The sequence below is a fragment of the Cololabis saira genome, chromosome 3, assembly GCF_033807715.1.
Source record: "Cololabis saira isolate AMF1-May2022 chromosome 3, fColSai1.1, whole genome shotgun sequence".
NCBI classification, from domain to species: Eukaryota; Metazoa; Chordata; class Actinopteri; order Beloniformes; family Belonidae; genus Cololabis; species Cololabis saira.
In genome coordinates this window covers 51845918-51872678 of record NC_084589.1, presented here as the reverse complement: position 1 = coordinate 51872678, position 26761 = coordinate 51845918, and the positions used below count along the sequence as shown (strand labels likewise).

At 42.7% G+C, this 26761-nt stretch overlaps 1 protein-coding gene and 1 pseudogene across 1 annotated transcript; both read left to right on the top strand.

The window, feature by feature from the left end:
- Positions 1–982: 982 nt before the first annotated feature.
- LOC133440512 (uncharacterized) lies at positions 983–3422 on the top strand. Its single transcript, XM_061717784.1, has 2 exons — positions 983–1100; positions 2526–3422. The coding sequence occupies exons 1-2, from the start codon at positions 1061–1063 to the stop codon at positions 3149–3151; spliced, it is 666 nt and encodes a 221-aa protein (XP_061573768.1). The 5' UTR covers positions 983–1060; the 3' UTR covers positions 3152–3422.
- Positions 3423–19095: 15673 nt separating this feature from the next.
- On the top strand, positions 19096–24267 carry LOC133440503 (hereditary hemochromatosis protein homolog; annotated as a pseudogene).
- The last annotated feature ends 2494 nt before the right edge of the window (positions 24268–26761 follow it).

Here is a 26761-nt window from a genome sequence, read left to right as displayed (position 1 = left end):
GTAATGTACCAGATATAGTGCTTTTTTACCAGAAAACAATGTAAGTTTTAGACAAAAAAGTCGGGAGAGATCAGAGCCTGCAAACGCCGTACGACGGCAGCAGACCGCAAACACCAGGAAGTGACGCGATACGTGACGCAGTTACATTCATCATCAACTGAAAGTGTGGGGTTTTATACTTAGATGGGTTCCTTTAGAATAAGTTATGGTACAACGCAGAAAAACATAATATTTATTTTGAAGACGCATTAAAATCGGAACGTTTCTGTCTCATAACAGGATAAAGATTTATTCATCAAAACAGACAGAACATGAACTGGTCAAAGTTTTAGGTTTTTCTTCCTGAGTAAACTTGTTAAACTAATATTCATCATCTGTATTTAACAAATTTAAACAAAGATTTCTACATTTAATTTTCTTTGTTCGTTTAATATTACTAATAAAAGTTTTACATTAGTCTGTTTAATTAAAACTAATGAACCCTGAACTCCCAGCATTATTCTACAATATTAGACATTTAGAAAAGGTATTTAGTCCGATCAGGTTAATTAAAAATATTATAAAACATTAAAGTTCTCCATGATGGCTAAAATAAGGCTGATTTATGGTTCTGCGTTACACCAACACAGAGCTCTACGCGCAGGGTACGCGGCGACGCGCGCCCTACGGCGTAGAGCTCTGCGTTGGTTTAACGCAGAACCATAATTCAGGCTTTACCGTGTTGAAAGTTAGTTTTGATAAACGAACACCGTTTCCACTTTTACTCTTCACATAAACACAACAAATTATAACAGCAAAAGCGACATTTATAAACTTGATCTGACTTCAATGTTTTAGTTGTTAAACTTTCAGACGCCTGTCCTCCTCTCAGGAAACTCATGTTTCCGGCTTTTGTGAAGCTTGTGGTGCGCTGAGGGTTCAGGGCGGGGACACTGTGCTCTGGCAGGAAATCTTTTTTCTTATCAGATCTTTCACCTCTAAAAGAGAAACTAAAAACTCAGAAACAGACAATCGGGTTTTTACCAGCAGTATTATAAATATAAAGTTTGTTCTCCAGCTGATGTCGGGGTCTCTGCTCCTCCACCTGGTTACGAGTTCAGGTAACAAATACTGCTGAAAACAGCTGTTTTTCTTTATTTCTTTACTTTTTTTTTTTTTTAGAAAACCAAAGGAGGATTATTCACAACACACCTGGCTTTCTTCAGCTTCTGATCAGAAAATTAGATGCTGATTACTAAATAAACGATCATTAAGCTCCAAGTCTCTATTAGTAAACGATCTAATTACAGAGAGCAGGAGTGATATTTTCTGTTTAACAGAAACAGCTGCAGGAGGAAGAATATCAGGGCCGAACTGGGAAACTTTTTCAGGCCAGGAGTCAGTCATGTACGACAGAGTATTAAGGCCAAACTAAGACAAAAAAACATGGGAAATTACCAGAATAAAGTCATAATAATATGAGAATAAAGTTGTAAAATTACGAGAATAAAGTCATAATGTTGCGAGAATAAAGTCGTAATATTACGAGTATAAAGTCGTAATCTTATGAGAATAAAGTCTTAATATTACATTATTATATTATTATATTACAATATTACATTATGTGCCTTGTCTGGACTCGTCTCCTCTCCGGGTCCCCTCGCCACACACACACACACACACACACACACACACACACACACACACACACACACACACACACACACACACACACACACACACACACACACACACACACACACACACACACACACACACACTGTTTGTTTGGATGATACAGACTGCTGGGGCGGGTGTTAATCGAAACAAACCAATCATCTTGCCCTCCTCACATGCTCCTGGCCTGAGTGGCCTCTGATTGGGCTGGCCTGACTCTCTGACTTGGAAAAAAGTCAGATAGCCGGCTCACCAGCCTGTGAAAAAAGAGCGAGGCGGCAGGCCAGCAGGCCAATCCTAGACCGGGGGATTGGGAATACACCCAGTTCTCCCTACGGCCAGTCTGGGCCTGAAGAGTATGTTAGTTTAAATGAATCGACTCCGGTTACTTAAATCATCATATTCCTCAAAGCACGGGCCGAGACAGAGGAGTCGTACCAATTCATAACTCTAGTCTTCAAACACAATGTAAACCTAAATGCGATTATAATTCATTTGAAAGCCTCACGCTTGGTCTAAAACTCCCGAACTGGAAATCCGAGAAGCCAGTTCTGTTAGTGGTAGTGTACCGGCATCCTGCGGGTACCAGATTTGTTAGTGGTAGTGTACTGACCCTATGATCCTGGTCCAGATTTCTTCCCTCCTAAAGGGGAGTTTTTCTTGCCACTGTTTGGCTTAAGGTTTATGTTTATGTAATAATGATGGGGGTCATGTTCTCGGTCTCTGGAAAGATCCTAGAGATAACTTTTGTTGTAATAGATGCTATATAAATAACATTTTGATTAATTGAGTTTAATTGAATTGAATTGATCTGATGATCACGTTGATCTTCATGCTGTGTCTTACCCATAATTCTCTGAATGTTTTAGGCTTTGGAAAGCACTCGATGTGGATGTTGTTCACCTACATTTCAGGACCAACCCAGTTCCCAGAGTTCTCCGGGGTTCTGCTGCTGGATGGCATCCAGGTGGGGTACTATGACTCAGAGACCAACAGAGTGATGAAGGTTGGTGCTGGAGGTGAGAGACGGGATGAGCTTGACCTGGGACAGGTAGCCTTGGATGTGATGCTACAGAGTAAGATGGAGATGAGCAGGAGGTCGGGCATAGTCAGAAAACAGCTGAACCTGACCTCTCCAGGCGTCTACGTTATACAGAGGATGGGGGCTTGTGAGGTCCAAGAAGACAATCAGCATGATTTCATCACGTTCAGGGATGGAGCAAATGGTTATGATGCCGACAGCGTGCAGTATAACAGGACCCACTTCCTGTACGGCGGTGGTGACGGTTGGGATTTCCAGTTGGACACCATGAAGCAGATGTACATGCAGATGCGTTTCCAAAACATCTACCTGCTTCTGCGGAAGAGGTCAGGGTCAGAGGGCATCTCCATGGAAACACAGGAGAGTCCCAGAGCCAGCACTGATGAGGGATTGGAGCCAGGGGTGGAGGACCGGGACGTGACGGCTCCACTGAAGCAGATTTCCTCCAAATAAACCCCGCCCCCAGTGCAGAAGTGACATTAATCTCATAACGGAGACGCCAAAAAATTGATTATATAGTGGTGGAAAATTTAGCATTCGCCACTTTATTTAACCAAAACTACTGTGTAGAACAAATGCAGCCTTGTACAGAGAACAGAGTCTACAGACTGATAATTTGTCCCTAAAAGATTAGCTCTGTTTTTCTGAATCTTAAGAATGAATCATCATTTATGCTTTAAAATCATTATGTTTCCTGTTTTTCATTATCATTCTGCATCGAGACGCCTGCAATAGCTTAAATAAAATCGATTGAAATCTGGATCATCTCTCAAGTCTTATTATTGGTAAATTAGTTTCCAGTTATTCACCTTGTTTGAACATATTAAAGAGCGTTTATAGGTTTTTCCCCAACATTTTGGCGGAAATCGTCCAGCAGACCAGCAGACTACTGCCAACATCACCTCGCGTGGATGTGGACCTGATGTACCGCTCTGGGCGTGGGGGTGCAGGGCCGGTGTCCTGAAGAAACTGGGGATTTCTGGGTGAGACAGTTTCATTTATTTAATTCTAAATTGTTTGATGACTGAGATTATGGATGGAATGTTGAGTAGATTTAATGACTGAGTGTTATCCCGACTGTTTGACTCTTTAAAGAGTCCAGTGAGGAGACTGTGGAGCTCTTTAAACTGGGTTTTTGAGACTTTGACCTGAGAAGTTAGTGCTTAATGTGTTGCTGTCATATTAGCTTTGGAGACTAACTAACTAAGCAATTAATTTTGCGTTGAAAATTTTGTGTGTGCTATATTTTAACACTTGTTTGAGCCTCGTTCCTCCTGCGACCCGGCACAGTGAGTGTATGTTAGTATGTAAGTGTTAGTGTGAATTAGTGTCTGTTGTCTTACCTGGGTTTGGGGCTCTTTGCTGTTGGGTGTGTCTGGGTGGCTCCTAGTTGGGGGGTTCTTGCGCTCCGTACCCGTCTCCGCTTCCCCCTGCTGCCCTTGCAGCTGGGCACACCTTTGGCTGTGGGATTCCTGGTTCCATTGGGGCGGGTGCCGGCCCACCGGCGTCGTCTGGTCGGGGTGGCCCCGTCTCGCCAGGCAGGCTGGCCTCTTGCCGGGTGGGGCTTGTGGGCTTGGAGGGTGTGGACCTCTTGGCCCCGTGATCGGCCCATGCCGGGTGGCTTGTGCTCGGCTGGGTCCTGGTCCATCACCGTATGTTTCCTGGCTGCCTCCTCCCGTGGTCATGGGGGCTACGCCCGGGGCTTCCCTCTGTTACCTGCTGGGAGTGGACTGATTGGGACGGGGCTTGCTGGCCGGGGGTTTCCTCCCACCCTCTTCTGGCCCTCCGTGCGGCTGCTGGTGGCCTGGTTTCGGTTTCCTCCTTGTCGACTTCTGGTCTCTCGGGTGGCGTGGTTGTGTCCTCCCTCCTCCACTGTAGTTGCAGTTCAAGTAAAACTTTGTTTTCATTTTGCACACACACAGTTACACAGACATACACACCTGCTCACTCACCTACATACTCACCCCACAGTTTCGGGGACGGATAATCGCATTAACCTAGTCTTGATTTAGTTTTAGAGACCTGTAATGGTCGCTGTTTGTGTCTCTGCCTGTTCCTGTTTCTGTTTGTTTGTTTTCTCTCTTGCAGATTCCAAAGGCTTGTGTGGCCGTTGTGTTTTCCTCTGTTTCTCTCATTTCAGACCTGCACCTGATACCCCTCATATATATGTCAAAAAAAAGATTCATACAATGATGAGAAAACTGGCTTATAGGCCTCTGGCCAGTTATTGCTGCTACCTCTGAGTGTTAAAGGGAAAAAAAAAACATGATTAGGCAGAAACATTGAATCCATGTTGAATCCATGTTTAATCCTGGTCTGGACATAATACGTTGATTCAACATTGATTGCATGTTGGCATTGGAATTGTATGATTGATTGATGGTTGAACCCCCAAAAAACACGCCTTGTTTGTATAAAAAATACTTTTACAGACCTCTTGTGTTGCTTTTTAATACTGCGTCCACTACAGTGTTGTATCAGTCAAATGCTTTTACTTCACCTGGTGTTATCATTTGTAGTAGTATTTATTGAGGATTGCTTTACAATTGAATCCATGTTAATAATGAGTAATGATAATAATAATAATGACTTGGATTTATATAGCGCCCTTCTAGGCACCCAGAGCGCTTTTACAGAGATCATTATTCATTCATACACATTCTCACCAGTGGTGGTAAGCTACATTGTAGCCACAGCTGCCCTGGGGCAGACTGACGGAAGCGTGGCTGCCATATCGCGCCTAACGCCCCCTCCGACCACCCCCATCATTGGACGACCCGCTCTACCACCTGAGCTACTGCCGTCCCAAGTAGTTTTATTATGATTATATTCAAGGTGATTTTTTCTGATTTTTGTAGCGCCCCCTGGGGGCCACGGCGCCCCAAACATGTGCCTATACAGGCCAGCCGGATCTGGGAAAATAACACAAACACGTAAAAAGAAGGTTAATAGATATATACTTGATGATAATTCAACCAGGGCAGCACGGTGGCTTAGTGGTTAGCACTGTTGCCTCACAGCAAGAAGGTCCGTGGTTCGACTCCCAGGCCCAGCAGGGTGTTTCTGTGTGGAGTTTGCATGTTCTCCCCGTGCTTGCGTGGGTTTTCTCCGGGTACTCTGGCTTCCTCCCACAGTCCAAAAACATGCATGCTAGGTTAATTGGTGATTGTAAATTGCCCATAAGTGTGAGTGTGAGTGTGCATGGTTTGTGTGTATCTATGTGGCCCTGCGATGGACTGGTGACCTGTCCAGGGTGTAACCCCTGCCTCTCACCTGAAATGAGCTGGGATAGGCCAAGGACCTGCCAAGGATAAAGCGGGTATAGATAATGGATGGATGGATAATAATAATAATAATAATTCAACCAGCTGCCTGAATGAGCCTCAGGAATTCCCCTGAACGCTTGACCTGCAGGAACAAACCTGACTGACGGGATGGACTTTGTTTCCTCATGCTGTGAGTTCAGGTAGGAGTATAACCTGTCTGACTGCAAACGCCTCCATGTTCTCCTTCATCCTGATTGGTTAAAACCCTTTAATCTGCCCTTCTTCCTTCTAAAAAACAAGCAGTAAAGACACAGACACAGAAACAGACGATCGGGACTAATCAGAACACACCGGACTTCCCTGCAGCTTCTGATCTGACGATCACTTCAATCTTCATGTTGTGTCTTACCCATAATTCTCTGTATTTTTTAGGCTTCGGGCACTCGTTGTCGGTGTTGTTCACCTACATCTCAGGACCAACCCAGTTCCCAGAGTTCTCCATGGTTCTGATGCTGGATGACATCCAGGTGGGGTACTTAGACGCAAACATACACGGACTGATAAAGGTTGGTGCTGGAGGTGAGAAAGGGGCGGAGCTTGACCTGGGACAGTTAGCTTTGTATGTGCTGCAGATCCAGATGATGAGTATGAGGAGGAGGTTGGACATAGTCAGAAAACAGCTGAACCTGACCTCTCCAGGCGTCTACGTTCACCAGAGGATGTATATTTGTGAGGTCCAGGAAGACGGTCAGCATATACTCATCATGGTCAGGGATGGAGCAAATGGTCATGATGCCGACAGCATCCTTTACAACACGACTCACTTCCTCTACAGCGGTGGTGACGGTTGGGATTTCCAGTGGGACACCATGGTGCAGATGTACGAGCAGATGCGTTTCTCAAACATCTACCAGCCCTTATGTGCCCGGAGTATGCAATACATGCTGGAAAGCAACAAGCACCTGGTGACGCGTCGTGTTCGACCTCGACTACGCCTCCTATCACAGCCAGGGGGGGGCGGGGCCCAGATCATCTGTCTGGCCACAGACTTCTACCCTCGCCACATCAACCTGACGCTGCTGCGGGACGGTGAACCCGTGGACGAGGAGGAAATGACCGTTGGCTCAGTCGACCTAAACGAAGCAGATTTCATCCAAATAGTGCAACACTGCGATAACCTTGTGCAATATTTTCAGAACAGATCTTGTGGGGTACAGAAAACATTTATCACATTACATTATACTACTATTATATAACTATAGCATTCTGAGTCAATTATATATTGCAATTATCACTTTACTATTATACGATCTGTCTTTTTGGCTTTTGTATAACTTATATATTTAATTGTTATTAGGGTCGTCCCGATCAGAATTTTTTAGCTCCCGATCACTTGAGTTTGAGTTTCTGCCGATCCCGATTTTTCCCGATCCGATCACTTTTTTTGGCAATGAATTAAGTAAAAAAGTAAAGTAAAAAAAAGTAAAGTAAATTAAGTAAAAAAATGTATTGTCCATTCTCTCCAACATGGTTATATTTTTTTTTTTCACTGACTGCATCATTGGATCAAAACAAAGCTTATGCTGATGCCACAAACTGGTGCCACAAAATGTAGAAACATGAAATCGTAAACTAAAACAAAAAGTGCAGCATAGTGCAATAACAAAAATAAATACATTTCACTTCAAAAGGAGGTAGTTTACCTACTAGGTTCAAAAGTTGAATGACAACCAGTCAAACTCACAATCAATAAGAAAATTAAAATACATTTGGCTTAACCTTGAGTGCAGAATTCTCAACAGCATAAATGAATAGCAGCAGCTTTTCATCTGTTATAGTTTTCTGTCACTGTGTTGTAATGTTACGTGGAGCATAGGAACCAAGTGTGGTTGTTCAGAGAAGGACCCCTTAGACCGTAATACCAGCCCGCCAAATAGCATGCTGAATCCCAATCTCCACCCTAAACCCTCAAACCCTGAAACCTCACATATTTTCAGTGACGTCAGCGTCACGTGATCAAGTGTGAGAGGGTGTGAGGGCTCCAAATGGTATAAATAGCCCCCAATCCCAAACTCCACCCTAAACCCTCAAGCCCTGAGCCCTCACAGACTTTCAGTGACATCAGCGTCACGTGATCAAGTGTGCGAGGGTGTGAGGACTCCAAATGGTATAAATAAGAATGGGACAGCACTTAGCAGAAACCAGAAACACGTCAGATCAAAATGTTACGTACTGGTATTATACGTTTGGGAATGATCATCCTACGGATGTTTGAAAACAAAGTGGTAGCCTATATAAAGGAGCATAAAATTCAACAAAGAACACAATTTAAACATGCGCACAGTACAATATGTATTTAGTGCCACGGCTGCAGCAAGAGGCACTCCTCCTCCAAAGCTATGCAATAGCAAGGAGGAGGAATGCCTCTGGCGAAGCCAGAGGCACTAATGTTATCCTGCGGGTTTATTATTATTCATTTTCCGGACAGATTTCGGTTCGCTACTCCTCCTACAGCTTTGAGAAAACGCAAAAAGTAAAAACGTAGAAACGTGCGTATTAAGCGTGAATCGTGTGCTATGACTTTTATTAGCGATTGGCGTGCACGTTTTTGCGCAACGTGCACAAATGTGCGCTTTTAGCGCCATCCGGAATGCATTGGGAGAAATTTGGGGCATCACCACTCGCACACCGTTACTCGAACAATTCTGAACCGATTTAGAAAGTTGTAGGCCCTGAATTTAATTCAATTCAATTCAATTCAATTCAATTTTATTTATATAGCGTCTAATACAACAGATGTTGTCTCTAGACGCTTTCCAGAGATCCAGAACATGAACATAAACATAAACATAAACATAAACATAAACCCCCGAGCAATTATTATATAAACAATGGCAGGTAAAAACTCCCTTAGTGGGAGAAAAGCCTTAAGCCAAACAGTGGCAAGGAAAAACTCCCCTTTAGGAGGGAAGAAACCTTGAGCAGGACCAGGCTCATAAGGGGGGACCCTCCTGCCGAAGGCCAGACTGGGGGAGTCAGGGACGTCGACAGCACACAGCAGGCAGGTGGAAGCAGCAGCGGGATGACCAGAGGTGGGGGGGGGGGGGGCGTCAGCAGCACACAACAGTCATGTGGAAGCAGCAGCGGGATGACCAGAGGGGGGGGGGGGCGTCAGCAGCACACAACAGTCATGTGGAAGCAGCAGCGGGATGACCAGCAGCGGGATGACCAGAGGGGGGGGACTACAGTCCTGTGGATTTTCAGAGCGATTGCACAAATAGTTTTTGCACAAAGTGCAAAAACATTTCCAAATTTCCAAACTAATGGGGAACTCATTTCCCCATGTATTTCTATGGCGCCATTCAAAGCGGATGGGAGAAAAAAGACAAAATTCACCTTTTTTCTGAGTCACGTATCTTTTTCATACTTGCACGTAGAACTGTCATTCAAACTTCAAAACGAAGGAAAACTTCTCTTCTCTCTCCAAACCTGAAGCTGTTTTTTCCTAAAATGTACACTTTTCAAGATATGAGTGCTCAAGCGAGGACTGGAAATCACTTTTTTGTCAAATCTAGAGTGAAGTTCTAATTGTTTAGAGTGAGCGAACAGTCAAAAAATGACCATGTTTTTTATTTGTAACTCAAGCTCAAGGCCGAACCGTAAAAGCTGGACAAATAATTTTTGGTCAAAATGTAGACATAGGTGTTGGGATTCATAAAATGTGACTTTGACAGGCGTGGTATGAACAAAATTTAAACGGCGGGGCTAACAGCCACGCAAATTCCTGCCTCTGTCTCCATTGACTGCAATGTAAAAAAACGTTTTCTTCAAAAAAATCTCATTTTTGTTTTCGAACTGCCGTTACTAACACATTTTAAGGAATATCTGAATAAAATTAAGTATGTCAGAATCTGCTGGGTTCTGTCGCTCTCACGATGTCTTTGTTTTTCTGCTAGGAGCTATGGTTTTCTCACAAATCAGAGTTATTTGAGGAAAGCTGGGGTTTTCTCACAGCCAGTCCGGAACTGTTGTGATCGAATTGAATCACGCCGGGTTCTTTAATTGAGCTGGAAAAGGTAAATAAAAAGACACAAGACTGGGATAGAATTAAAGTAGGCCTCATGAGGGAGATCGGCAGAGCAGGCTCCTGCAGCCTGCTTGGTCAATCGTCCCGCCAGATCTGCTGGTCTCTCCTCCTGAGAACATGTTTATTACCTCTGAAAGTAGGGGTGGCTTGGGGCCCCCCTTATCTCGTGCCTGGTACAGAATTCTCCAGAGACAACTCAGAATACACACACTAGTTCATCACATTGACATTAGTTTTAAAGTATATAGGCACATTAGTTAATCAACATATGCAGTTTATATATGTTCAGTTTCATTTTAAATTATTCTTTATAATCATAATATTCCCCCTTTTGATCTCTAATCAGAGATCACCCTATGTATCTTCTTTCTTCTTTATTGTTCCTCTTCAGGGTCAGAGGTAGACTATTCTGAACACCCGGTGGACCGGCTCAGGGGATTATTCTGCCCCATTTCTTGGGAGCTAAGGTCTTTTATAAACGCTGATGATCCAGCCGGATCTGGGGTCCTTATCTACCTTTCCTGTGGAGTCGGATGACGTGGGAGGTCCGTTCTGGGTCCTGTCCACCTTGGCTCCGACCACTGTCTCTTGATGACTCACAGGGGAATCCATTCTGTCTGTGAGGTCCGTGTCTGTCCGTCCGTCTCCGACCTGTTTGGAGTAAGCAGATACCAAACTTTGCAGTTCGGAGAAGTGAGCTTTCTGACCAAATCGTTATTCGTCAGTCTCCTTCAAGTAGGGGGCATTCTGCGGCCCTAGAAAAAATCGTCCAGTCTGTAGTTCGTACGGGTCAGTCCGTGGCCCACGTCCAGAAAGGTCAGCATCAAACCATCGGGACCACACTGAATCATCACCCCCAACATGATCAGTTGGTCTGTCCCCATCAGGTCACAGGGAGCTTGTGTGACACGAGGAAAAAATGTCTCAGGGTTTGCGCCCCACCCTCATCCTGAGGGGGCGTGTGAATGGTAAAGTCTGTTTTTTCTCCAAAGCAGCGAGTCCCTTGGTGTCTCTTTGTGGGGCGTGTCTCTCCTGGGTCTCTATGGCAACCCTCTCGCCAAACCCCCGGGCCTTCCCCTTTTGTCCACCCATCCTTCGTGTGTGGAATGGCATGTGGGTTTGGGTGCTCAAGGTGGTTCATAAAATTTGTGTGTGTTTAATGCTGATTTACTAACAGTATCTCTTGGCTTGACCTCAGCCACGACCCTGCGCCTGGCACTCCAAAGTTCCCCTTTTTTTTTTTCTTGTTCAAATTAATCCGAATTTATTTAAAAAATCCTTGGTTCGCTAATAGAGAACTAACCAATGTTTGTAAAAAGAAAATAATCTTTATATATTTTTCCTCTCTCAGCAACAGTTACAGTAAACAGAAAGTGACAAACCCTGTTCAAAAATGTAAAAGTAAATTATCCACTGACTGTCCTAATATTAATAACCATAGAAAAGTCCTAAATAACATTGTAAAACCTCTAACGCATATTTGTAATTTATCATTTCAATCTGGTCCTTTTCCTAAATAAAATAAAAATTGCAAAAGCACTTCTACTTCCCAAAAATGACAGTAACCTCAACTATACAAATTACAGACAGAAATTACAATGTCCCTACTATCACAGATTCCAAAATCAGTACACAGACAAACATTCTTAACCTAAACAAACAAACTCCCAAAAAGTCCTCTCTCGAAGCTCATATATGCTTTATCAAATAAAAAAGTCTTCTTTATTAGACACAGAATGCATCATTTAAGGAAGCTCATTGTTAATGTTATCTTAAAAAATGTCAACAGAGAAGCTGAAGCTCATGTATTTTTAACAGATAAAAAGTCTCCTTTATAGACACAGAATGTATCATTTAAAGAAGCTCATTGTTCATATTATTTTAACCAAGTCAACAGAGAGAGGCTCATATGAATTTAAACCTTTTACTTCTTAACATTTTATCTTATAATATCCAAATATATTCTAAAATTTGTCACCTATTCAACCCCTAAATAAGATTATTATCAACATAATCTCTAGCTTTTTTAAAGCATTACTGGTTATCTGTGCTGCCGAAAGACCCAAACAGCCCCTCCTCTTTCCATCGGAGAAACGCTGCATCTCTGCTTCTCTGCATCTCCAAGCACCATAAAATCTGCTATCGCTCAAAGCAGATCATGATCTGACTGAGGACTTTAACGACCATGGCATCTGAACCTGCAACTTCCAAAATCTCTCTTTTACCTTTTCTGCCTTTAACCAATTTCGATTCCAAAGCCAACCACGAAGTCAATTAAATCATACTTTTCTTTCTCTTAAAATGACAGAATATATCTACAAAGTTCCATGAACATACAATACACAAAGGCACACACACACATTATCTCTCACATCTCTCTCTCCCTCTCTCTCACACACATACACACGCAGTCTCTGTCTCTGTCACACACACATACACACATACACACACCAGCACACACGTAAATGCAGGCGCTTCACACACAAGCGCAGCCCCTCCTTTCTCATAGCCAGGCCAGCAGTTTCTGGTGAATTTTTTACATATAATTCACAATCTTACCATCTATATTTCTATTTTTCAGGCTCATGTCAACTTAGGTCTTATAATATCTTCACAAAGCCAAATACCCTCAACATTTAAAGTTTCTCGGGCATTTTAAACCTCTCTACAGTTTCCAAAATCCTATTCCATCCTCCATGCATACCATCAACTTTTCTTTTCAAAGTTTCTTTGGCAGCTCTTAGAATTCGGGGGGTCTCAAATCCCTGGACTCTAACCAAGCAAATCCGTAGTGCCCGTCGGTACTACGGTGGGGCAGCCATGCCCGAGACTTTCAAAAATGCCAAATGGCCTAAAACCATGACAATTTTGGGGCCTCTAACCCTTAATAAATACCGTATTCCTCTTAATTTCTATATATTTCCTCTTTATTTCTATTCCAGCTTTGTCCTTTCTTCATTAAATTTAGCAGTTGTCATTCCTTAAATTTAGCAGTTATTAAATTCAGCCGTTATCATTCCTTAAATTTAGCAGTTATTAAATTAAGCCGTTATCATTCCTTAAATTTAGAAGTTCTTAAATTCAGCAGCTGGGTGTTTACTTAAGACTTTGGACACGGTCTTGATTTGAGTATATCCAATGCAGATAAACGGTCTGCTTACCCTGAATTTGCCGCGCGGGCCGTGTCCTCGCCTTTTTCGCAACCAGTTGTTTTTTTTTCATAATTACCTCTCTCCTGATCTCAATCCCGGACGACGCCCCCAAATTGTTGTGATCGAATTGAATCACGCCGGGTTCTTTAATTGAGCTGGAAAAGGTAAATAAAAAGACACAAGACTGGGATAGAATTAAAGTAGGCCTCATGAGGGAGATCGGCAGAGCAGGCTCCTGCAGCCTGCTTGGTCAATCGTCCCGCCAGATCTGCTGGTCTCTCCTCCTGAGAACATGTTTATTACCTCTGAAAGTAGGGGTGGCTTGGGGCCCCCCTTATCTCGTGCCTGGTACAGAATTCTCCAGAGACAACTCAGAATACACACACTAGTTCATCACATTGACATTAGTTTTAAAGTATATAGGCACATTAGTTAATCAACATATGCAGTTTATATATGTTCAGTTTCATTTTAAATTATTCTTTATAATCATAATAGAACCTTCCTCATTTCGAGGTTGTTGTTGCCCCTAGCAACAAGAGCTCAGCTGTTGACTGATTAGACTGACCTAGAACTGGTCACATGACCCAGTCAGTACAGACTTCATATACTATAACCTGGAAAATGGAGAAATCTGAACCCTGACCTTTTGACCTTAGATGATCCCCAGTCCTGCTGGGAACAGGTTCATGGGATATATATGTATATTATTATTATTATACATATAAATATTTACATTTGTATATTATATATACAAATTAGCCCCGCCCCTTCTTCTGATTGGCCGATACGTTATAGTCCAATATCTTTTGAATGGTTTGACATAGAGAGTCATGGGTGGTGTCATTGGACTCGGTATTGAGTCCTTGACCTTCATTTATGCAAATTAGCCCCGCCCCTTCTTCTGATTGGCCGATATGTTATAGTCCAATATCTTTTGAATGGTTTGACATAGAGAGTCATGGGTGGTGTCATTGGACTCGGTTTCGTGTCCTTGACGTTCATTGGTGCAAATTAGCCCCGCCCCTTCTTCTGATTGGCCGATATGTTATAGTCCAATATCTTTTGAATGGTTTGACATAGAGAGTCATGGGTGGTGTCATTGGACTCTGTATTGAGTCCTTGACCTTCATTGGTGCAAATTAGCCCCGCCCTTCTTCTGATTGGCCGATATGTGAGTCCTTCACCTTTATTGCTTGCAAAATGCAATAATGTACACAAATGTGCAGCAGCCCACGTGGCACTCTCGAAATTTCTGCGAGGAAATTGTCTAGTTCCTTGTTAACATTGTCTTTCTTTCAATCTACCCATACCAGCGCATCCAGTATGCCAGGATCAATCACCGAGTAATTTCATTTTTGTAAGAGCGTGTAAACTGATGGTATCCTGAGTTAAATATTCCAGCTGTGTTATGACCAATTAATATTACTTTCCATTTTTCAGCATGATGTCATTTCATTTTTGTAAGAGAGCGTATAAATTGATGGTAACCTGAGCTAAATATTACAGTTATATTATTACTATTTACTGCAACGTTTTTGTTCAACTTGCTGAAATTGTTTAAATTTTGTGGTCATAAATAAATGAATAACTAATTACTGTTTGTGTTGGATCTAAAACTATCTTGCTAGTATTTACATGTATGCATTTCTGTTAACAAATGGAATCTTAATTCAAACACTGTACTCAGATTAAAGAAAAGCAAGTCTTGTTTATTCAACACCAGCAGGTCAACTGAGGATTTGTCTAATATAAAATGAAAACAAATGAAATTGAACCTCAAATTATGAATAAAAAAATGATGAAGAAAACAACATTTTAGCTCCCGGTTTGTAAAGGAAATAATAGGGCCGTTGAATAATCCTCACAGGACAACAGTTTCTGAATTTAAATCACCAGTGGGATATGTATTTATACTTGCAGGTGAGTAATTCCCTTTCCAAAAGTCTGCGGAGATGCGGGAAGGGAGCAGTAAGGGCTCAAAATGTCTGCCGGGAGCCCTCGCGCACTTAACGATTTTAGGAATGGGACAGCTAATAAAGTGTCATATTAACAGCGCTACAGCTGAAATTAAAACAGCTTTTAGTTCTGGGCTTCCTGATATGATGTGACGTTTGTGCAAACGTAACTACGCAGTCGCTTACGTACCCGAACGTAAACCACGCAGTGACGTAGCAAGCAAAATTTAGGGGTGGTGCTGAAAAGTAGGGGTAGTGGGTGTATTGGGACAGGAACCTGGGAAGATTACAAGGGCCCTAAAATTTGTGGCTTGATTTTTAGGGCAGTATTTGGTTCCAGAACAGCGGATACGAGTTAGTTCAATCAACTCTGAGTATGTTCACCTTGAGTTAGGCTCTTATGGTTCTGCGTCAAAACGACGCCGTGCATACGGCGTGTGGTACGCGCAGGCCCGGGTCTACGAGGGTGCAAAAGCATGCATTGCACCCTCAGTTTATGTGTTTGCTCAGTTGAAAAGACGAAAAGAAAACTGACAAATGCGCGCGCGTCAGCCTGATTTATGGTTCCGCGTTAAATCGACGGCTAGCCTACGGCGTAGGATATGCGGCGACGCGCACCATACGTTCGCGTCACCGCGTATCCTACGCCGTAAGCTCTGCGTTGGTGCAACGCAGAACCATAAATCAGCCAGTGCTGTTGTCTGCTGCTCCGTTAACACAAAGTAACGATGGATATTTATTTCGGAAGTGGTTCAAGCACAACGACGCAAGCACGTTTACAGGACTGTCTCAGAAAATTAGAATATTGTGATAAAGTCCTTTATTTTTCTGTAATGCAATTAAAAAAACAAAAATGTCATACATTCTGGATTCATTACAAATCAACTAAAATATTGCAAGCCTTTTATTATTTTAATATTGCTGATTATGGTTTACAGTTTAAGATTAAGATTCCCAGAATATTCAAATTTTTTGAGATAAGATATTTGAGTTTTCTTAAGCTGTAAGCCATGATCAGCAATATTAAAATAATAAAAGGCTTGCAATATTTCAGTTGATTTGTAATGAATCCAGAATGTATGACATTTTTGCATTACAGAAAATAAAGGACTTTATCACAATATTCTAATTTTCTCAGACAGTCTTGTATATTTATGTTTAAATTTTTTTTGTTGCTATGTTTTATTTTCTGTTGCTAGATTGTCTGATGGGTGAGGTAGCCCAAACTAATTGTGGCATTTTGTTTGTTCTGCAGCGACATTGCTGCAAAAATGCACTTGAAATACACTTCAAATATTCTTGTTTTGCTATTATTATTCCACTTGAAATTATGGGAAAATGCATAATTTAGTGTTGAATAACATGCCAGGCATGTGCACCCCCTCTGATCTGAAATGCACCCCTAGTCATCATTTTCTAGAACCGGCCCTGGGTACGCGTCGACGCCGTCACTGACGCCGTCACTGACGCCGTCAGTGACGTGCACCTCCCAAAAATTGTAACTACGCGTCGAGGCGACGCAGACCACACGCAGACGGAGAGGGCTGTGATTGGTTCGCTTGGTAGCAATGCATTTCCGGTTTACGGTCGTGAACTTTCAGCGCTCTTTTCTTCGTGTGTGTGTGATTTTTTTTTTTTTTTGCACAATAGTTGTCCTTATCTCTTTGATTCACTGTGACCGGAAAAGTCGGATAAACCATTCAGGAAAAGATTGCGAATTAGCGGTCACGGGGGTCACTGCACCGCGGAGAAATGGAGTGACGGAGAAGTTGATTTGGCACAGAACCATAATTCAGGCTTTAAGCGCGTGCATGAAGAAAATAAAAAGCCATCATCAATGGAGCCCTGATACATGGTAACCGGCGACAAAAAAAGATCCACATACTTCACGTCACAAAAATGAAAAGGAAGCAGACAACCACGCAACTTAAAAAAAAAAAAGAAAGAAGGCAAGTGATGGGTCCAATGTTGCCCCAGCAGCAGAAGATATTAACGAGGCTGTAGCCACTGATGGATTAATTATGCAAGTTCATTTTAAGGTAAGATATTAAATCACCCTACCCTCTTATAAATCTGTTTAACCCTTTTATAGGGCGAGTAACCATACACGGTAATTTCCGTGGACATGAAAAACTACTTTCCCCACACTTCTCAGTGAGTATGTATGTATGTATGTATGTAAAGTATGTCGGAGTCCGACATACTTTTGGCGTAGTTACACACCGAGACAATATTCATTTTAGTGACTTCCGACTGGCGAAGACGGGAGTCATTAGCTCCAACATTAATGATAACTTTACCAAATTTACGATTACTCTTTGCCAGTAGCTTCAAATTTGCTTCAATGTCGCCCACTCTGGCCCCCGGGATACACCTAACTATGGTCTCTGGAGTCGGCTTCACATGCCGGACTATGGAGTCGCCAATCACCAGGGTCGGCTTCTCAACGGGTGTGTCGCTGAGTGGGGAAAAACGGTTAGACACATGAAGCGGGGGGTGGCTTTCCGTCAGCCCTTTAGGACTACGCTTCCTCCGAACCGTCAACCACCGGCCCTGACTGGCCGGCTCCTCGGGAGCTGCAGGGGAGCGGCTAGCAGCTGCTGCTACAGGCCGGTCCGCCGCTAACTTATCCTGGCTAGCTGACGAGTCTATCGGACTATGGTTTAGTTGGCCGAACCAGACCTCTAACTGACTGAGCCTCACCTCCAGTCCTGCAAATAAACTACACTTTAAGCACTTACCATCTTCACTAAAGGAGGCAGAGGAATAGCTAAACATTTCACACACTGAGCAGCAAAGAGGAGAAACGGTGGGAGACGGAGAGGCCATGCTAAGATGCTAACGGAGGCTAACGGACAGAAAATGTATCGGTGATTGGTGACAGTGAAAGTTACGGAAGAGAAAATGAGCGAGTGTTGAAATAAAGACAGTAATGTACCAGATATAGTGCTTTTTTACCAGAAAACAATGTAAGTTTTAGACAAAAAAGTCGGGAGAGATCAGAGCCTGCAAACGCCGTACGACGGCAGCAGACCGCAAACACCAGGAAGTGACGCGATACGTGACGCAGTTACATTCATCATCAACTGAAAGTGTGGGGTTTTATACTTAGATGGGTTCCTTTAGAATAAGTTATGGTACAACGCAGAAAAACATAATATTTATTTTGAAGACGCATTAAAATCGGAACGTTTCTGTCTCATAACAGGATAAAGATTTATTCATCAAAACAGACAGAACATGAACTGGTCAAAGTTTTAGGTTTTTCTTTCTGAGTAAACTTGTTAAACTAATATTCATCATCTGTATTTAACAAATTTAAACAAAGATTTCTACATTTAATTTTCTTTGTTCGTTTAATATTACTAATAAAAGTTTTACATTAGTCTGTTTAATTAAAACTAATGAACCCTGAACTCCCAGCATTATTCTACAATATTAGACATTTAGAAAAGGTATTTAGTCCGATCAGGTTAATTAAAAATATTATAAAACATTAAAGTTCTCCATGATGGCTAAAATAAGGCTGATTTATGGTTCTGCGTTACACCAACACAGAGCTCTACGCGCAGGGTACGCGGCGACGCGCGCCCTACGGCGTAGAGCTCTGCGTTGGTTTAACGCAGAACCATAATTCAGGCTTTACCGTGTTGAAAGTTAGTTTTGATAAACGAACAACGTTTCCACTTTTACTCTTCACATAAACACAACAAATTATAACAGCAAAAGCGACATTTATAAACTTGATCTGACTTCAATGTTTTAGTTGTTAAACTTTCAGACGCCTGTCCTCCTCTCAGGAAACTCATGTTTCCGGCTTTTGTGAAGCTTGTGTTGCGCTGAGGCTTCAGGGCGGGGACACTGTGCTCTGGCAGGAAATCTTTTTTCTTATCAGATCTTTCACCTCTAAAAGAGAAACTAAAAACTCAGAAACAGACAATCGGGTTTTTACCAGCAGTATTATAAATATAAAGTTTGTTCTCCAGCTGATGTCGGGGTCTCTGCTCCTCCACCTGGTTACGAGTTCAGGTAACAAATACTGCTGAAAACAGCTGTTTTTCTTTATTTCTTTACTTTTTTTTTTTTTTAGAAAACCAAAGGAGGATTATTCACAACACACCTGGCTTTCTTCAGCTTCTGATCAGAAAATTAGATGCTGATTACTAAATAAACGATCATTAAGCTCCAAGTCTCTATTAGTGAACGATCTAATTACAGAGAGCAGGAGTGATATTTTCTGTTTAACAGAAACAGCTGCAGGAGGAAGAATATCAGGGCCGAACTGGGAAACTTTTTCAGGCCAGGAGTCAGTCATGTACGACAGAGTATTAAGGCCAAACTAAGACAAAAAAACATGGGAAATTACCAGAATAAAGTCATAATAATATGAGAATAAAGTTGTAAAATTACGAGAATAAAGTCATAATGTTGCGAGAATAAAGTCGTAATATTACAAGAATAAAGTCGTAATCTTATGAGAATAAATCTTAATATTACATTATTATATTACAATATTACATTATGTGCCTCGTCTGGACTCGTCTCCTCTCCGGGTCCCCTCGCCACACACACACACACACACACACACACACACACACACACACACACACACACACACACACACACACGCTGTCTGTTTGGTTGATACAGACTGTTGGGGCGGGTGTTAATCGAAACAAACCAATCATCTTGCCCTCCTCACATGCTCCTGACCTGAGTGGCCTCTGATTGGGCTGGCCTGACTCTCTAATTTGGAAAAAAAGTCAGATAGCCGGCGCACCAGCAGTCTGTAAAAAAGGAAGAGAGATGGAGGGAGGCAGGCGGCAGGCCAGCAGGCCAATCCTAGACCGGGGGATCGGGAATACTCCTAGTTCTCCCTATGGCCAGTCTGGGCCTGAAGAGTATGTTAGTTTAAATGAATCGACTCCGCCGGTTACTTAAATCATCATATTCCTCAAAGCACGGGCTGAGACAGAGGAGTCGTACCAATTTATAACTCTAGTCTTCAAACAAAATGTAAACCTAAATGCGATTATAATTCATTTGAAAGCCTCACGCTTGGTCTAAAACTCTCGAACTGGAAATCAGAGAAGCCAGTTCTGTTAGTGGTAGTGTACCGGCCCCCTACTGGTGCCAGTTCTGTTAGTGGTAGTGTACCGGCCCCCTGCTGGTACCAGTTTTGTTAGTGGTAGTGTATGGCCCCCCCTGCTGGTACCAGTTCTGTTAGTGTTAGTGTACCGGCCCCCTGCTGGTACCAGTTCTGTTAGTGGTAGTGTACCGGCCCCCTACCTTACCAGTTCTGTTAGTGGAAGTGCAAGGTTTCTTCCCTCCTAAAGGGGAGTTTTTCTTGCCACTGTTTAGCTTAAGGTTTTTCTCCCACTGGGGGAGTTTTTTACCTGCTATTGTCTATGTTTATGTTATAATGATGGGGGTCATGTTCTCTGTCTCTGGAAAGATCCTAGAGATAACTTTTGTTGTAATAGATGCTATATAAATAAAATTTTAATGAATTGAGTTGAATTGAATTGAATTGATCTGATGATCACGTTGATCTTCATGCTGTGTCTTACCCATAATTCTCTGAATGTTTTAGGCTTTGGAAAGCACTCGATGTGGATGTTGGCCACCTACATTTCAGGACCAACCCAGTTCCCAGAGTTCTCCGGGGTTCTGATGCTGGATGACATCCAGGTGGGGTACTATGACTCAGAGACCAACAGAGTGATGAAGGTTGGTGCTGGAGGTGAGAGAGGGGAGGAGCTTGACCTGGGACAGGTAGCCTTGGGTGTGGTGCTGCAGAGTATAATGGAGATGAAGAGGAGGTTGGGCATAGTCAAAAAACAGCTGAACCTGACCTCTCCAGGCGTCTACGTTCAACAGAGGATGGTGGCTTGTGAGGTCCAAGAAGACGGTCAGCATGATTTCATCACGTTCAGGGATGGAGCAAATGGTCATGATGCCGACAGCATCCTTTACAACACGACTCACTTCCTGTACGGCGGTGGTGACGGTTGGGATTTCCAGTTGGACACTTGAAGCAGAGTCAGATGCAGATGTTCTTCTCAGAGGTCTACCTGCCCTTCTGCGTCCAGATTCTGCGACGCCTGCTGGAGAGCAACAAGCACCTGGTGATGCGTCGTGTTCGACCTCGACTACGCCTCCTATCACAGCCGGGGGGGGGCGGGGCCCAGATCACCTGTCTGGCCACAGACTTCTACCCTCGCCACATCAACCTGACGCTGCTGCGGGACGGTGAACCCGTGGACGAGGACCAAATGACCGTTGGCTCGGTGCTGCCCAACGGCAACGGTCTCTACCAGCTGAGGAAGACGCTGATGGTGGATGAAGAGGAGCTGCAGAGGAAGCACAAGTACACCTGTGCAGCGTCTCACCTGAGTCTGGACAACCGGCTGGACGTGAGCTGGAGGGTGGAGTCTTTCCACTCATTCAGAGTCCACGTCATCTCCGCTCCCGTCGTTCTGCTGGTTGTCGTCATCCTGCTGCTGGTGCTGATGATGAAGATGAGGAAGAGGTCAGGGTCAGAGAGCATCTCCATGGAAACACAGGAGAGTCCCGGAGCCAGCACTGATGAGGGATCGGAGCCAGGGGTGGAGGACCGGGACGTGACGACCTAAACAAAGCAGATTTCATCCAAATAGTGCAACACTGTGATAACCTTGTGCAATATTTTCATAACAGATATTGTGGGGTACAGAAAACATTTATCACATTACATTATACTACTATTATATAACTATAGCATTCTGAGTCAATTATATATTGCAATTATCACTTTACTATTATACGATCTGTCTTTTTGGCTTTTGTATAACTTATATATTTAATTGTTATTAGGGTCGTCCCGATCAGAATTTTTTAGCTCCCGATCACTTGAGTTTGAGTTTCTGCCGATCCCAATTTTTCCCGATCCGATCACTTTTTTTGGCAATGAATTAAGTAAAAAAGTAAAGTAAAAAAAAGTAAAGTAAATTAAGTAAAAAAATGTATTGTCCATTCTCTCCAACATGGTTATATATTTTTTTTTCACTGACTGCATCATTGGATCAAAACAAAGCTTATGCTGATGCCACAAACTGGTGCCACAAAATGTAAAACATGAAATCGTAAACTAAAACAAAAAGTGCAGCATAGTGCAATAACAAAAATAAATACATTTCACTTCAAAAGGAGGTAGTTTACCTACTAGGTTCAAAAGTTGAATGACAACCAGTCAAACTCACAATCAATAAGAAAATTAAAATACATTTGACTTAACCTTGAGTGCAGAATTCTCAACAGCATAAATGAATAGCAGCAGCTTTTCATCTGTTATAGTTTTCTGTCACTGTGTTGTAATGTTACGTGGAGCATAGGAACCAAGTGTGGTTGTTCAGAGAAGGACCCCTTAGACCGTAATACCAGCCCGCCAAATAGCATGCTGAATCCCAATCTCCACCCTAAACCCTCAAACCCTGAAACCTCACATATTTTCAGTGACGTCAGCGTCACGTGATCAAGTGTGAGAGGGTGTGAGGGCTCCAAATGGTATAAATAGCCCCCAATCCCAAACTCCACCCTAAACCCTCAAGCCCTGAGCCCTCACAGACTTTCAGTGACGTCAGCGTCACGTGATCAAGTGTGCGAGGGTGTGAGGACTCCAAATGGTATAAATAAGAATGGGACAGCACTTAGCAGAAACCAGAAACACGTCAGATCAAAATGTTACGTACTGGTATTATACGTTTGGGAATGATCATCCTACGGATGTTTGAAAACAAAGTGGTAGCCTATATAAAGGAGCATAAAATTCAACAAAGAACACAATTTAAACATGCGCACAGTACAATATGTATTTAGTGCCACGGCTGCAGCAAGAGGCACTCCTCCTCCAAAGCTATGCAATAGCAAGGAGGAGGAATGCCTCTGGCGAAGCCAGAGGCACTAATGTTATCCTGCGGGTTTATTATTATTCATTTTCCGGACAGATTTCGGTTCGCTACTCCTCCTACAGCTTTGAGAAAACGCAAAAAGTAAAAACGTAGAAACGTGCGTATTAAGCGTGAATCGTGTGCTATGACTTTTATTAGCGATTGGCGTGCACGTTTTTGCGCAACGTGCACAAATGTGCGCTTTTAGCGCCATCCGGAATGCATTGGGAGAAATTTGGGGCATCACCACTCGCACACCGTTACTCGAACAATTCTGAACTGATTTAGAAAGTTGTAGGCCCTGAATTTAGCTACAGTCCTGTGGATTTTCAGAGCGATTGCACAAATAGTTTTTGCACAAAGTGCAAAAACATTTCCAAATTTCCAAACTAATGGGGAACTCATTTCCCCATGTATTTCTATGGCGCCATTCAAAGCGGATGGGAGAAAAAAGACAAAATTCACCTTTTTTCTGAGTCACGTATCTTTCTCATACTTGCACGTAGAACTGTCATTCAAACTTCAAAACGAAGGAAAACTTCTCTTCTCTCTCCAAACCTGAAGCTGTTTTTTCCTAAAATGTACACTTTTCAAGATATGAGTGCTCAAGCGAGGACTGGAAATCACTTTTTTGTCAAATCTAGAGTGAAGTTCTAATTGTTTAGAGTGAGCGAACAGTCAAAAAATGACCATGTTTTTTATTTGTAACTCAAGCTCAAGGCCGAACCGTAAAAGCTGAACAAATAATTTTTGGTCAAAATGTAGACATAGGTGTTGGGATTCATAAAATGTGACTTTGACAGGCGTGGTATGAACAAAATTTAAACGGCGGGGCTAACAGCCACGCAAATTCCTGCCTCTGTCTCCATTGACTGCAATGTAAAAAAAACGTTTTCTTCAAAAAAATCTCATTTTTGTTTTCGAACTGCCGTTACTAACACATTTTAAGGAATATCTGAATAAAATTAAGTATGTCAGAATCTGCTGGGTTCTGTCGCTCTCACGATGTCTTTGTTTTTCTGCTAGGAGCTATGGTTTTCTCACAAATCAGAGTTATTTGAGGAAAGCTGGGGTTTTCTCACAGCCAGTCCGGAACTGTTGTGATCGAATTGAATCACGCCGGGTTCTTTAATTGAGCTGGAAAAGGCAAATAAAAAGACACAAGACTGGGATAGAATTAAAGTAGGCCTCATGAGGGAGATCGGCAGAGCAGGCTCCTGCAGCCTGCTTGGTCAATCGTCCCGCCAGATCTGCTGGTCTCTCCTCCTGAGAACATGTTTATTACCTCTGAAAGTAGGGGTGGCTTGGGGCCCCCCTTATCTCGTGCCTGGTACAGAATTCTCCAGAGACAACTCAGAATACACACACTAGTTCATCACATTCACATCACATTCATTTTAAATTATTCTTTATAATCATAATATTCCCCCTTTTGATCTCTAATCAGAGATCACCCTATGTATCTTCTTTCTTCTTTATTGTTCCTCTTCAGGGTCAGAGGTAGACTATTCTGAACACCCGGTGGACCGGCTCAGGGGATTATTCTGCCCCATTTCTTGGGAGCTAAGGTCTTTTATAAACGCTGATGATCCAGCCGGATCTGGGGTCCTTATCTTCATGGGGGGGTCCGGTGTTGCCCACTGCGATCGTTGACACCACGTGTCACCTTTCCTGTGGAGTCGGATGACGTGGGAGGTTCGTTCTGGGTCCTGTCCACCTTGGCTCCGACCACTGTCTCTTGATGACTCACAGGGGAACCCATTCTGTCTGTGAGGTCCGTGTCTGTCCGTCCGTCTCCGACCTGTTTGGAGTAAGCAGATACCAAACTTTGCAGTTCGGAGAAGTGAGCTTTCTGACCAAATCGTTATTCGTCAGTCTCCTTCAAGTAGGGGGCATTCTGCGGCCCTAGAAAAAATCGTCCAGTCTGTAGTTCGTACGGGTCAGTCCGTGGCCCACGTCCAGAAAGGTCAGCGTCAAACCATCGGGACCACACTGAATCATCACCCCCAACATGATCAGTTGGTCTGTCCCCATCAGGTCACAGGGAGCTTGTGTGACACGAGGAAAAAATGTCTCAGGGTTTGCGCCCCACCCTCATCCTGAGGGGGCGTGTGAATGGTAAAGTCTGTTTTTTCTCCAAAGCAGCGAGTCCCTTGGTGTCTCTTTGTGGGGCGTGTCTCTCCTGGGTCTCTATGGCAACCCTCTCGCCAAACCCCCGGGCCTTCCCCTTTTGTCCACCCATCCTTCGTGTGTGGAATGGCATGTGGGTTTGGGTGCTCAAGGTGGTTCATAAAATTTGTGTGTGTTTAATGCTGATTTACTAACAGTATCTCTTGGCTTGACCTCAGCCACGACCCTGCGCCTGGCACTCCAAAGTTCCCCTTTTTTTTTTTCTTGTTCAAATTAATCCGAATTTATTTAAAAAATCCTTGGTTCGCTAATAGAGAACTAACCAATGTTTGTAAAAAGAAAATAATCTTTATATATTTTTCCTCTCTCAGCAACAGTTACAGTAAACAGAAAGTGACAAACCCTGTTCAAAAATGTAAAAGTAAATTATCCACTGACTGTCCTAATATTAATAACCATAGAAAAGTCCTAAATAACATTGTAAAACCTCTAACGCATATTTGTAATTTATCATTTCAATCTGGTCCTTTTCCTAAATAAAATAAAAATTGCAAAAGCACTTCTACTTCCCAAAAATGACAGTAACCTCAACTATACAAATTACAGACAGAAATTACAATGTCCCTACTATCACAGATTCCAAAATCAGTACACAGACAAACATTCTTAACCTAAACAAACAAACTCCCAAAAAGTCCTCTCTCGAAGCTCATATATGCTTTATCAAATAAAAAAGTCTTCTTTATTAGACACAGAATGCATCATTTAAGGAAGCTCATTGTTAATGTTATCTTAAAAAATGTCAACAGAGAAGCTGAAGCTCATGTATTTTTAACAGATAAAAAGTCTCCTTTATAGACACAGAATGTATCATTTAAAGAAGCTCATTGTTCATATTATTTTAACCAAGTCAACAGAGAGAGGCTCATATGAATTTAAACCTTTTACTTCTTAACATTTTATCTTATAATATCCAAATATATTCTAAAATTTGTCACCTATTCAACCCCTAAATAAGATTATTATCAACATAATCTCTAGCTTTTTTAAAGCATTACTGGTTATCTGTGCTGCCGAAAGACCCAAACAGCCCCTCCTCTTTCCATCGGAGAAACGCTGCATCTCTGCTTCTCTGCATCTCCAAGCACCATAAAATCTGCTATCGCTCAAAGCAGATCATGATCTGACTGAGGACTTTAACGACCATGGCATCTGAACCTGCAACTTCCAAAATCTCTCTTTTACCTTTTCTGCCTTTAACCAATTTCGATTCCAAAGCCAACCACGAAGTCAATTAAATCATACTTTTCTTTCTCTTAAAATGACAGAATATATCTACAAAGTTCCATGAACATACAATACACAAAGGCACACACACACATTATCTCTCACATCTCTCTCTCCCTCTCTCTCACACACATACACACGCAGTCTCTGTCTCTGTCACACACACATACACACATACACACACCAGCACACATGCAAATGCAGGCGCTTCACCCACAAGCGCAGCCCCTCCTTTCTCATAGCCAGGCCAGCAGT